Below are 14,515 nucleotides of genomic sequence, written 5' to 3'. Positions count from 1 at the left end.
CACTACGATTCATCGTCTGTTGGCAGCTAGACTTACCTTTTTGTTGCAAACATGGTCAGCAATTGCTCAGTCATAAAATTCATTTTATACTTCAAATTTCAGACAAAGTTTCATTAAACCAATGAAACAAAACAAAAAAGTCCTAATTTTTATGATGGTATTTATGAAAATGTGACGTTGTCTGTACACGTATTAGGTATGATGTATTTACTATTCTGTCCAGGTGATCATATCTGTGTTATAGTGATTACTTTGTAAAATATGAAAACATCTTTGTTTCTTGAACATGATAATAAAGGATGTGACATGATTAATGTGATGGGAACTACATTATTTTATGCACATGGTTGATTATCTTTCAGTGGCCAGACAGAGATATTTCTAGATTTCCCTGTTTTAATTGTTCTCTCGGTCATGATGGCAATAAACTGCAAATGTGTGGTCTTACATGAAGTTTTCTGAAGATCAGCTGCCTTGCACATGTTACAAGTTCAGGGAGGGAGAGTTCTTCCACTCTTAAAACTGGCTGCCGTCAGAAGAGCGTGGGGTCTTGCACAAAATTAACCGCTGTCTACCAACATGATGTATGTTATGTCTGTTGGTGATCCATGCCATTTTCTACCAACTAAGTGCGGCCGTACGCGGGAAGGTCTGTCAGCAACCTGTGGATGGTTGTGGGTTTCACCCGGGCTCTGCCTGGTTCCTTCCACCATAATGCTGGCCGCTGTCGTATAAGTGAAATATTCTAGAGTACGGCGTAAAACACCAATCAAATAAATAAATAAATAAATAAACCGACTAAGTGAGCTGATTCAAGTCTAAGATATAAAAGATTCATGAAAAGTATCTTTAAAACACAGATTATGGCTACGCAGAAAACGAAAAAAATATTTATGGCATATTTGTGGTATATTTATGTGTCTTAATTACCCTCTGTTTTATGTATTTTTGTCAGTAAATGATCAGAAAATATTGGAATTGATGTCAGGGGTAAACTTAATGGTTTATCCTGATCAGATTAGCATCTCCTATTCAGACTTCCCTCCACACAGTTGTTTTGATCACTGTCCCTGTCGATGTCATGGCACATGTAATTAATTTCTGTGCTGGAGTGTAAAGCCATTTTTAACACTCAAGAACAAAAAGCTGAGAAGTTTTTCATATATGGTTTAAGATGTGCAAATATGTCTAGTATCTCCTGCACAATGTTCCAGTGAGATTTATTATAAATATGTCAGCAGTATGGTCCAGTATATCACCAAAAGGTGCTCTAGATGCACAGCTTGACCACATCAATATTCAGTGCGCAGTCACAAGTGTGAAAGAAAGCAGGGGAGGTAACTTTGGTTCCACTTATTATTCTTGCTGAGTGAAGGTTGTATGGTTTCTAAACTTTTGTGCACTCTTTTTCTTGACAACCGTGCGGTAATATATACAGAGGTCATGGTTATTTTTCTGTGTAAGTTATTTGATTATTTTTACGAGTCTTTTTTTTGGAAAAAAGTACTGTCCACTTGCCAAAAATTCAGGTATCAACTGTATGTGAATTCTTGAGAGCTCCAAATTTTTCACTGAAGAACTAGATGCTCCAACACACATACTGCTTAAGGACATCTCTACTTGGGATTTCTCTACTATTATTCCTCACAAAGATTTCATTAACAGAATTTCATCATTAATTGTGCTGTCTTCATTTCTGGTCCTACCCAGAAAGGTTTGCCAGCAACCTCCAAATGATCGAGGGTTTCGATCTGGCTTACTCTTGCCAAGGAAAAATAAATTCATCACTATTTGTGTTGATGTTTAACAGAACATCTACATTAACATTAAAGGCAACATAGCTGCCTTCAATTTTACTACATGCAAGGGTTACCATTCAAGGGATGATTCATTGCTCATCAACTTGCTTGAATTTATAAATATCCACCTTGCCAGATTTCCAGGAAACCACAGACTCTCTAGATGGTGCATCTCATCTGAAACTATATACCTGTCAATTAACAACATGGTCTCCTCAGATCATAGGAATTGCAAACACGACAACACCAGAGACCACCCATCCAAGTAACATAATGGCACTGGGATGAACAGTTCTTGTTAAGTGCTTTAAAGCGCCAAATGCTAAGCAGACAAACTACAAGTGCCTAGTTAAGATATGCAAAGGGAATTCATCAATATACAATTTTTTTAATATTACTATTTTGGCTAAGAAACCAACAACACTTTACACCCATTTTTTCAGTGTTTCTGATCTTTATTAGCTCTAAGCTCCAAACAGTATTATCAAAGTATTCACAAATACGATTGGACCGAGACCTATGCAATACATATGATGTGGACCAATCAGAGTAAAGATCTAAGCGCTTATTGCTGAGGGTCCCAAAGCGCGGCCATCCCATTTTCAGGAGTGGGACTGTGCTTGCATAACTTAGTACTGTACAAGTAATAATAATATATTCCCATGATGCAAATAAATACACACAAAAAATACAAATCATATTAGTACAACATTATACTAATGGCAACGCTATACAGGTATCATTATTTGTATTTTCACAATACATATAAACCTTTAATCTTGAAATCATTAATATGCAAAACTGTGAAAGCACTGAACATTTAAACCAGTTGACAACAAATTTATGTGCACTAAAACACACCATTCCCACACTGAGCCCAGCATGTATTCAGCAACTCCCACTACAAGGGAACAGCAAAATACCTTTATCTAGTATAGCAAAGAGGAATCTAAGCAACTTAGTGCAGCAAACACTTTGGGCTATCCATGACGTGAATTTCAGACATCATCTAAATTACTGATTACCACAAAGTAACATTTCGTTCTCATTTTGGACACCTACCAAAATAAGGACAAGGCAATTCTAAATACAGGTAATTTCATTGTACGCCTGTATGAATATGTCAGACCTCGATAATGACAGGGTTTGGTAACGGTAAAGGTCACAAAGGCCACATTATGATAAGGATTCCAGAAAAAGCAAACAAAGTTTCAATTTTTACTACTGCATAGCAAACAACATACAACAAGCATTCTTACATGTCCTTTAGCACAGTAATTGTCTGAGCCAAACTTCCTTTTTGTAAGCTACATGTCACAAATCTTTTCTACCATACTGAGCCTCTAACATTCCATACTGTTTGTAACCATTTGTTCAGGAGACAACCAACATCTGGAACACACTATGCCATGAACACTCCATACACTCAAAAGTCACTCTGCTGTCAATTTGAATTACCTGTACACACTTTCATAATTTTCACAATCAACATGTGCTGTAGATATTTTTACTAAACATGCTGCATTCAAGTAAGTCAGCTTATGTTTATAAAGCTGTTGCTTGTGTATAATTTACATTTTTTCAGGGTGTCCCCTCAAGACAAAGATGTGGCCACGTGATCTCACACTTGTTCCGCAAGCCTTGAACTTTTGTGTAGGTCTCCTGTCAATTTCAACTTAGGGAATCATTTTGCGAAATATCAGTACATTGTATATGCCATATGGGTAAAGTCTTGATTTATACAATTCCTATGAAAAATTGAGGCCTACCCTTCAGTTCCATTAAATACTCAAGTTTTCCTGTCTTTTTGAAAGCAGCCATTCTGCATACTACAGAAAAAATACAAATGTTGCCTGTCTATTTTCTAACAGACAACTACTATGGTGACAACAGAAATACAGTTTCATAATCCGTATTTACAACTTTTGTACAGCTCAATTGTTTTTATCTTGGAATAATACAGTCTGATGGAGTTCTATACCTGCTGAAGCCACCCAATTATACATTGACCCTGTGAAAAAAAAAAAACAGTCTTCAACCCTTTCTGATGTGAAAAACAACAAATTGGCTGCTTCATGTTTGGTGTATGTGTATGTCTGATCTACATACATCAAGGATATACATCACCAATAGTTGTTTTAATTTTGCTATTCAAAAAAGATGTGACAGTAAAATTTGCATACAGTTTTACTAATTATAATGTAAAAATTCTGCATAATATCTGAGGTGTTCATTTCAACTCTTTAAAGAACAGATAAAAGTATTCTAAATCACATACACATGGATTTAATGTTCTGATTACTATTTCACATTTCTTTTAAATGCTTTTTTTTCAGTGTTGGACGTGTCAGACATGATGGCAATGCTAACAATAAAATAACAATAGCCAGACTTGAAACTGCTGCAGAAATAAAACATTTTGATTACATCGGTAAATTTGCAATCCCAAATAGACTGTTGCTCAACACTGATGACCCAAAAACATCTTTCACTAAGGATACCTATGTTGCTACTTCATTAAAGTTCTATAAAATAACAGCTACCACCTAGCACATACAGCTAGATCAAAAGAAGATGTAAAATTACCAAAATTGTAATGACGGCTTTTTAAAAAAATTATACACTTTCCTAGGTCCTAGCAGAGACTCAATTGTGTTTCTTAAACTCACTGAAAACTACATACACAGCAAAGATGTAACTACAGAGCATTAAGGCACTTTGAAATAAAACTGATTTTAAGATTTAAGACTTTATGAAATCAAAAATAAGCATTAATTCATATACCAAGAGAATAAAAATGATCATAATTGGTAAATGTCACTTATTTCTTGTTTTACTGATTCTGTTCCTAAAAAAAAATAAAAAAAAATAAATGGTGATTGGAAATACTTGAAAATCAGTTCAATATCAATCAAATATTGATTTACATGTAGTTTATTTCAAAGCCAATACCCGATGAAGTAAGGCTTCTTGCATTCATATCTGCCCATGAAACAGCCAACAATCATGTTGATTTCTACTACAAAATCAGAGTAATATCTGTCGACTTTCTGACAACTTTCTGGTATTGGACGCGACATAGGGTAATCAATCTTTCCAAGTAATCTACTTTGTGATAATATTAGACATATTACCGTTATCTGCTTTCAATACATTTACTTTCCAGTAACACATATGCTGACTTTAAGTCACATTCTGGTAGCCAAACTGCATGTTACACTTTACAGGTGATGATACATTCTCAAACTCAGTGTTCCATGCACTTCCCAAATCGCAAACAACTTTCCCCACGCTGTGGACGTCAGTGGTATGGACGTCAGTGGTAGAGGTCACACATCTGTGCCAGGAACGCGTCCTGGTGATTTGCCGATGGAATGTCGCACATTTGGATGCTGGGTCTTGGAGGACAGCTTCTTGGTTACGCCGTGTTTGGGCGTCACTACCAGAGAAGCACCCTTGGGCGTGGCCACTGTTGGTAAGGGCGGATCTTCCTGACTATGGGCACTGCCTGTGGAACCAGTAGAACCAGACACCTATGGGACAGAAACAAACAGAGATGCATAATGCTGAATTCACAGAAATGATGAGCTATAAAAACCACCATTATTCAGAGGCTAAGAAGCACATCTTCTCTTCAAGCACATTAATATTGAAAACAGGAATGAATTTTCTTTCTCACAAATATAATATATCTGTCTTTAAGCCCTTAAAAGATGGCTGAATGTTTTTTTTTGTCTTTTTTGGTGCTGAAAGCACTTTTTTCCTGTCTGACATTATCTCACTCTGCATATAAACCTCAAACACCTTTCTGTGATCGTAGAACCCTCAGGATCAGGCAAAATGAGAAACTTTAACAATCAAGAACTAATGTGCTTAGTCTGTGCGGTTACTGTGTCTAAATAAAGACAAGTATTACTGACCATTCCACTGTCCAGTGAACCTGCACTACCCCTTCTCATGCCTTGACTTGCTGGGGGAAAGAATCATAAATACGAACATTAAAACCCTTTATACATTCAGTAACAATCCATTAACATGAATGATCCTGACTTAATGCCACTTTGGCAATACTGCTGTCATATCAAGGCAAGTGTTCGCATGAATACATCTCAAACATAATCACTACTGCATTCATTTATTCTCTATAAAAAAGTTCAATCTTGAACAAAACCTTCTGCAGTTTCTACAATCATGATAAAATGAAGAGAAAAAAAAAAACGTTTCCAAGATGAAAACTATGCAAAGTTATTACCAATTTTTCTTTTAATACACAAAAAAAATCAAAATGGAATAATGTTATGCAACAGACACAGCATCTTAAATCAAATTCTAGAAATCAGTGGATGTACAAATATGCAAAAATGTTACATGCTTGCATTACCTACGATACATGTATCAAAAGTATCTTTTAAAACCTACATCTTCCGCTACGTTCACTGCATCAATGACATTCGGTTTTAGCACATCAGGCCAGTAAATGCGAGCTTAGTTTTAACGCAGTTGCCACGAGAACTGAAGGCAGATAATGCTATTCAGCAGCTCATGCATATCATACAACAAACAAATTACAATGCACAATAATGGGGTTTTTCACAGGTATATGGTAAAAACAAGTACATGTATACTGTGGTCCAATTTAATAATGATTGCATGCAAAATAAAAATCACTACACTCATCCTCCCAATTAAGCAACTAGAACTAGGAACAATCTAAAAATAGAAAACGTACGCCAGCGATACTACGGTACCTCATGTTCTATGAAAAACAACAACTGACAACAAAATCACATAACACCAAAAAGTATATACATGTTGAAATACGCAGAAAAACAAAAGGTGATACCATAGAGAAGAAAAACAAAAAAAACAAGATTCAGGTGATCCACATGTGCTACCTTATGTTTCCAACGCTTGAGCTATTTTTTCACATCACTAAAACAGTATCTGTCAGGAAGCTGTAATCTTTACATTTGTGTTTTAAAAACTGGGAACTAAAAACCAACAAAGCTATGTCCACTCTTTCTTTCACTTTGCTCTGAAGTCATTATCTTACTATTTTTCTTCTATTAACAATGGAGTCAGATATTAAGAAAAAGATATAGAGATCATTCAGACGAAAAAAAATTTAAAAAACATATGTTAGCAAGGAAAAAATATCTTGTTTTCAATCAGTGTTGATTAAGATCAGAAAATCAAATCAATATATGTTAATAACAGGGAAATTTATTTTGAATTATGTTTTGTGCAAAGTGAAGTAAAGAGGGCAGCACTAGCATGCACATGCATACCTTCGGAGAGGTCAATCAGAGAGTTTGTTTTCTTCAAACCACACTCAGGGGCAGACAATCTATTTACCACTGGGTCAGAGGGTTTGAGTAGGTCGTAGCCCATAACTCTTGAGTCATCATTGACGTAGTTATGTTTGTCTTTGTTGCGTTGTGTTGATCTGTGCTTGTTAAGTTCTTCTTCAATCCGTATTGTTTCCATACCATTAGTCTGTTGAACAACAAAATTTTACAAAAATTATAATTGAAATATCACAAAATTCGGAACTATTTTCATTGTACAAATATTTAACAAGTATTTGTCTCCAAATATGCTAGTGGGTCTTAAGACAATCTCATCAGCAAGAGCTTGTTGTATAAAAGGAAACAAAACATAATACAGCCAGACAGAGCCCTTGCAAGTCAAATAAAAATTTAATATCAATGTATATAGATAAAGATTTGACAGACACACTAAAAACACATGCTAACATAAACTCTATCATAAATATTCAATATTATGAGAGTAATTCAAGGTAAATAAACAGGAAATGTATATTTGTATCATGAAATCAATCTGGTCCTCTTACTTCTAAGATAGCTTCCTTAAGGTCATCTACAAACTTCTGTCGATCATGGTCATTTCTGGCATTAAATGTGATGAGAATTTTCCCATCTATGTTATTGGTCAGACGTACACCAAACTGGTAATCTAGAAAAGAACAAAAGACATACATTTAAATGACCATGAAGTTGGCGTAAGTGCAACCATATGTAGATCCATGTACAGACGACAAACCCAGCAATAAAAGAATTAAATCAAGCTTGAAATTAATTTGACTGCTGCTTCACATCATACTCTAAAAATTTCAAGTAATGTAATGGTGGTCAGGTTTATGGGTGGAGGAAACCAAATTGTCGAGAACCACTGCTTCCTTCCATCAGGTAACACCTTAAATCCAGAGGAGACTAAAACACTCATCTCCACAGGTCTGATATGTCAGTGTACCAAAGCCAGCCCAAAGAAGCTTTTCATACATGATTCCTTCGAATACATCATCACAGGGGACTTTTAAGGCCAGCCATGAACAAACACATCAACAAACACATGTAATTAGTTGATCAAAAATTTAAACTTAATATTTACTTTAAGTTATTCAGTTTTATATTATATAATAAGTTTCCAAGAAATAGCTGACTGGTTTAGCTGTGGTACACGAACAAGTGACTTACAAGGTGTATGGAAGAGGTAGACTTGCATGCCATACAGCTGGAACGACTGTTTGAAGGAGTATGTAATCCCTGTTTTTTTCTTGCTAAATATCTTTGTTATCTGAAAGAGAAAAAGTCAGTTTTATGAGCTAAACTGGTAAACCAAAATGTTAAAAATGTAAAACGCTTGTTATTTGTTCACACTATTCTCTCACCCAGTATTTCTTTTAATATTATCTCCATATTTGTATATACACATGCATGAACACATCCATGAAATTTAAATCCCTCTAACTTCTTTTCATATCAAATCCACAAAAGACAGTGTATTCCAAAAAAAAAAAAAAATTGGCATTTACAGTATGTTAGTTAATTTATCTATACTTATGTTGAACACATAATTATTTAATTTATTATCATTGAGCAATGTAAGTTAGGTATGTTTTTTGATATTTTACATCACTCAATAAATTCTGAGCAAAAGAATTTTTTAACATGGTATAAAACTTACCAGCAGAATGTCATTGAAGAGGAAGACCTCTCTCTGGTGAGAACCCACCCGTTCTTTCTTATTAGGGTCATGAACTTCATAGAGTCGACAGTAACACACCAGTCGGCGATGAGGTAGGGCCAGTTGCTAAGCAACAGATACATACATCAGCAACAGTCATAGGTTATGTTTTTTTAAATCTTGCATGCAAAACCCCAATATGAGATTTAAAGTTGGATGATTTCTTTAAGGTTACACAACGTTTTTCATTCAGCACAATCATTAATTATATAGAAGATATTTTATTTGTACGTGAAAACTTACTGGTTTTTTGCCCACAATGGACTGTTCCACTTTCAGCACTTGTGAGACGTGGTCCACTCCAGGTCGAAATTCTTGGCCTTTAATTCGCTCATAAATTCCAACCAGAATGTCACGGTCCACATCTTCACCATTATCAATTCCTGAAAAATGACAAACAAATTTTACCTAAAACTAGTTTATCTCCAATCACAAATGACCACTCATACAGTCTTTGCTATTGATCTTTCTTTTTTTCGCTAATGTTGGCAAGCAGACACCACTGTAGACACAGGAATTACTTCCCTTGTTCCAGCTCAACATTCATTCCTTAGCTCTCTTTTCACAAATAGTTCCAGAGCAATATGAAACAAATTTTGACATGAGGGGACCCACATGTGCAGATTTCAGAAGACCATTAAACACATTGTAATATTTCCTGCTTTCGAAATTCATTTCAAAAGAGCACTGCTTGTTATTTATGATTATGATGTGCAGATATGCATTTAGACTGGCATAGCCTGGGCATTTTAAAAATGATATACAGAACATAAATATTGTAGATAAGTACCAGCTACTATTGAGCAACAACACAGACATAGTTGCAAACGTCAGTATTTATAGTAGCTAGAAGGGTGTAAATAATATGTTGAAGAGGTAACAATTTATCAGGAGAGGAGTTTGAAGCCTAACATACAGACACAACAGGTACTTGTTGTTAGGAAGCAGTACAAGTCTGTTAAGTGGCCAATATGATGGGCCCCAGATCCTGCCATCAATCAAATGCCTGGCAGTGAGGAGGAGACACAGGTTGTTCATTTCTCACTCCACACAAGTGACCAAATGTGTACAGCTGGACACAGCTTCACCCCTCTACCCTCCCTCCTCTCCCCCAACTTCCTCAGCATTTCACTGTTTATTAACATCCTGTAGGGATGAGTCACCTTGCTTATCAGCCATATCAACTGTAGTATGAGATGAGCCCCTAAATCATTTCATTTGACCCCAGAGAGCACTACAAAATTTAACCTGCAACCAGAGACCACAGACACAACCTAGCACTTTTCAGGGAATTAGACAGAGGATGTAATGTTCATCAAACTCTGCCATAAACACACAAAGAAATCTAATTTGCTACTGCAGTACCAATTTTCTACACTTGTTGGCCTCAGATTTAATCCATCCTGGTCTTGATCAGATGGTACTAATGGGGTTAGCATCAACTTTGAGATCATAACCCTTACACAAGCGTAACTAAATTGTCATAATTTAGACAATCAAGATATATAGATCTTATAGCTTTGCAAAAAAATAGGCCAACATGTAATCACTAAAACTGAAATCAAATCCTTGCTAATTATTTCTGGCTTTCTTTCACATACACAAGTTTAAATTATATGTCCTAAATGAATTTAAACACAAGAATTGGAAACATCTAACCAACTATATCATTCTAACCCGAGTCATTCTGTTATCATGTGTGCTTTTATCTGTGCCTCATCAAGATGCGTTTCCCTGAAGAGCTGCCTGATTACGAATGACAGCAAAAAATGTAATCCAATGTTGGCCTCAACCAACAGCAACAAGACAGCATACCCAGAAATCTGATGAGGTAAATTATCTGTTACCAAGACAGCACCAGTCATGAATTTTTTGCTCATGCACTAATATTCTAGTATTAAAGTTTGAGACTGCTGCAATGTCTCTTCATTAAATATTATTATGACCCAGTGCAGATTCACATAAATTTGTTCTGCTGTCACAAAGAATGTTTGTAAAAATGGAAAATTCACAAGGTAGAGACAAAATTACTCCTGTTTCTATTATCAACAACAACTTACAAATGTCATGTTAAGACATGTTTTTTCTCTAACATAACACAGTGTTTATCTTATTCTAGTGGGTACAAGATATGTTACTCAAACATCTAACAAAACTTCAGGCAAACTGTCTTGGCTTCCAACAGTTATGTCTTGGTTATGTATTCAGTTTGGCCCTTCCCATGCTGAGATACAAAGGATGACTTGTCTTTGGCACTTCTTAGGTTACCATTTCTCTGTTTAGGTTCATAATGTCAGAACTACTTGACGCCATGTCAGAAAATAAAAGAGAGCCTGTGTCAGGCGACCAAGATATGTTCAGTATAACTCAAGTATTCAAAATAGGGGAGGTCACCAGGAAATTCACTTCATATCTGAAGATGGCCACCAGGTGACTCTGAAGTGACCAAGGACAGAGTCATTTTGACCCCGATAAGGGAATTTATTTGTATATATACATATATAACATTTGGAACCCTGACAAATTCCATAAAATGTTGGATTTGTATTTTACTGAAATCTGTATACTTCTTAGCAATTCTACTTAACTGTTTAATGATTGGTACAGTTACAGACAATAGCTTTCAGTCTTGCCACTCTGCAGGAATGGCCTCTGAACCATGTTGTGATGCAGCTGGTGGTATCAAAACAAGCTCTAGTGCCAGCCACATTCCTAGCTGTGCACAGCCAGTTATCTATCCTCAGCTTGGGCTAGACTGCCAAGCTTACAGGTCACCAATCCATCAGCCAGCCACTCACAGACCATTAAATTACTCTCCAGCTTTGCAATCTGTTGCTATTTTCATGCACACAGAAAAACACAGCAAAAAAGAAGGAAGACCACAGCAGGTTGGTAGCTAACAGCCCAGACCACAAGTATCTGGCACAGGCCAGTAGGCAGTACATGAGCTTAGTCTCAACCCAATAGTTTCCAAGATGGAAGACATGTTTATGGATCCCACCACCAATGCCATAAAATCTGGCCAACCCTATCCTTTTCTATCTAGTTGATCAATTACCTGACATGGCACACTGAATAACCAATGAGGTAAAACTGACATAAACCTATAGATTAGCACCAAGATAGGTACCATTTTAGCATAATAAATGTCAGCAACACGCTGGTGAATGTAGAAATGTAGAAGGCTAAATAACTGTTTTTTTGTCTACCGTACTAGTAAATATATGTCCATCTAAACTCAGATATTCAGAATTTCACACAAGTATTTGGAGAAAAATAACCAAATAAACAGAACAACGTTTCTAATAGGGAATACTAAACTATTTCATTTTATTCAAAAGACATAGCTGAGATCATTTCCTAGACCAAGCTTACTAATTACTGATATTCCTTGATGGAAAAAGGTCATTCCTGTGAAAAGAAGAATCAAAGGATTCTGGGAATAGCAGCATTCAGATTCTGCACGGACTCTTCCCAACAAAAGCAAAACTGTCCCAATGAAAAACGAAAAATATAGAATGCCTTTGATACATTCAAAGCAACACTGCCATCAATAGAGATATCAGGTGCTAAATAGTTAGCACACAAGTTCGTGACATTATTAAGGGTCTGGGAAATGGGAATCTGCAGAGACTTGATTCCCAAAAGTACACCAATTGATTTTGGACACGTGGTTAAAGGGTAGTACTTGGATGTGTGCTTTTACATTGGACAAACACAGGGATGTGGTTTTTGCTTTGTAAGGCACAGAGCACGGTGGGTGTATAATCCCACACCAAACAGATTATGCCTTGACTGGCAAGAAACGAAAAGGGGAGGGGGTGCAGTAGAAAAGGCACGGACAGGTCCTGAGCACTGCGAGACAGATATCTCACTTATCCCTAAAGGAAACTATTAACACTGAACAAATAACTTTTGATGCTATTTTTCAATACCAATTTATTCCTTAATCCCAGCAGTGATAATGTTGAAAAATAATGTAACATTTTGTTACAATGTCTACAAAAAATTGAAGCTGCATGCATTCTTTATTATCAAACAACAGTACCAATTGAGGCCAAAAGACAAGACACGGTGTGTTACCAGGTCAGACTTATGACAAATAATCTTAAACTCTTGGTAGATGCCAAGGAGTGTTCGGATATTGTAGTTTGTGGACAAGACCATGTGATTACCCTATCATGCATGAGTCCAAACAGCCCATACAACATCTTTAAAGATCAGCTGGCAAGCAACCTTTAGTTGTCCTGATTTTCCAAGAAAGTTCAACTAACAATCAACCTGGTCATGCCTGGAAAACAGGCCATGCCTGGAAAACATGTGGCTATGTTTTTAGGATAATCAAATACTCATGAACAGACATGTCATGTTTTGTGCAAGGGGAACAAACCAAGACAAACCTTCCTCATAACGTCTGATTTGGACCTTCTTTGTGAAAGATACATTTAACAATTAAAGCAGAAAATCAATAGTGCTTGGCTGGGTGGTTTCTCTGCTGGTTTCTGTCCAGAATCCCACTGATTTCTCCATTTACAGAATGCAATAAACAGAACAACTTGTTGTTAGGCACAACATATTATTACCCCTCATCTACTCTAACTTGATAATGAGTCCACTAGGGGGTAGCTTGCAAGTCTTGATTAAAGTGGTGTTATGGAGATATGCCTTAAATTAACCACGTTGGCAGTTAACACTTATCCACAAGATTAGGCATATAAAAAGAGCCAGCGTCTTTTTCTCTCCTAATAAACTATTTGGATGACTACCTTGCAAACTGAAGTTAGATGTAATTTCTACATGCAAAAAAATCTCTCTGCAGCATAAATAATTAAAAATTTTCTTTCCACAGTTTTAACTGACACTGCAAGAAGTCAATTAACAACAGGATTTCTTGTATATTTTTTTTTGCATGACCTTTCTGCTTTAACACACTAAATACAAGCCAACAGCCATGTGGGTAACACCTCAATGTTTATACATATATATGCAGATAAAACACCTGTTGGGTGTTGTCAGACATCTTATAGCCTTAAAGGATTTCCTGCTGATATCAGCCTATGATAATCAAATCATCTCATATTTCAGATGAGCCAGCAAAAGCAGCTTTAACATGAAGTGCTGCAAGTCCACATATATTTAGAATGTACATGTATTTACACTCATATGAACAACACAGGTGAAGTTCAAAACTTGAAACACAGGTATGACGAATTTCAGTGGAATGCTGTCTCAGGAAATTCCATATATTGACTTGGGCTATGTCTTCCACTGAGGTTTAGACGAACAAAAAAAAATTTGTTTTCTTAATACAAAGAGTGAAAACAATTCTCCTATCAGGAAAATATGCACAGAAGTATTCATAATGAGGGATTGTGGATTTTCTAGCTTGAAACCTACACGCAATGGTAACAAATGTAACACAGAGGTGCTGTCAAACATAGCAGTTCCCCTCAAATCCTTAAGGGCAATCAACATTAGTTACCATGGGCATGTGATACATGTAGCAATGAGTTGCAGCTTTTTTTTTTTTATTGTCCATGGATGTAAAACTACGCCTCCGCAAGGAATACAATGATGATGATCAACTGGTGTTGTAGGGTAACAGATGCTGTTGTTGTAGGTTAGATTTATGGTTCTGCCAGAGTTCCAAGACACCTGCTTTTGGAATT

At 36.2% G+C, this 14,515-nt stretch overlaps 1 protein-coding gene across 8 annotated transcripts in view; it reads right to left on the bottom strand.

The window, feature by feature from the left end:
• Window positions 1–2,235: 2,235 nt before the first annotated feature.
• The window catches only part of LOC135469741 (IQ motif and SEC7 domain-containing protein 1-like), a 93,798-nt gene continuing 81,518 nt past the window's right edge, over window positions 2,236–14,515 (bottom strand). For 7 of the 8 annotated variants that reach the window (XM_064748313.1, XM_064748314.1, XM_064748315.1 and 4 more), the window contains exons 7-13: window positions 9,090–9,229; window positions 8,787–8,912; window positions 8,297–8,396; window positions 7,654–7,775; window positions 7,088–7,295; window positions 5,720–5,769; window positions 2,236–5,332 (exon numbers count right to left, since the gene is read on the bottom strand). In XM_064748313.1, coding sequence (XP_064604383.1) covers window positions 5,129–5,332; window positions 5,720–5,769; window positions 7,088–7,295; window positions 7,654–7,775; window positions 8,297–8,396; window positions 8,787–8,912; window positions 9,090–9,229 — 950 coding nt within the window. In that variant the 3' untranslated portion in view covers window positions 2,236–5,128. The remainder of the gene's footprint in view (window positions 5,333–5,719; window positions 5,770–7,087; window positions 7,296–7,653; window positions 7,776–8,296; window positions 8,397–8,786; window positions 8,913–9,089; window positions 9,230–14,515) is intronic. The other variant, XM_064748319.1, reaches the window with a different exon arrangement.

This window comes from Liolophura sinensis, chromosome 7 (assembly GCF_032854445.1).
Source record: "Liolophura sinensis isolate JHLJ2023 chromosome 7, CUHK_Ljap_v2, whole genome shotgun sequence".
Lineage (NCBI taxonomy): Eukaryota > Metazoa > Mollusca > Polyplacophora > Chitonida > Chitonidae > Liolophura > Liolophura sinensis.
This window is presented reverse-complemented; position numbering and strand designations above follow the sequence as displayed.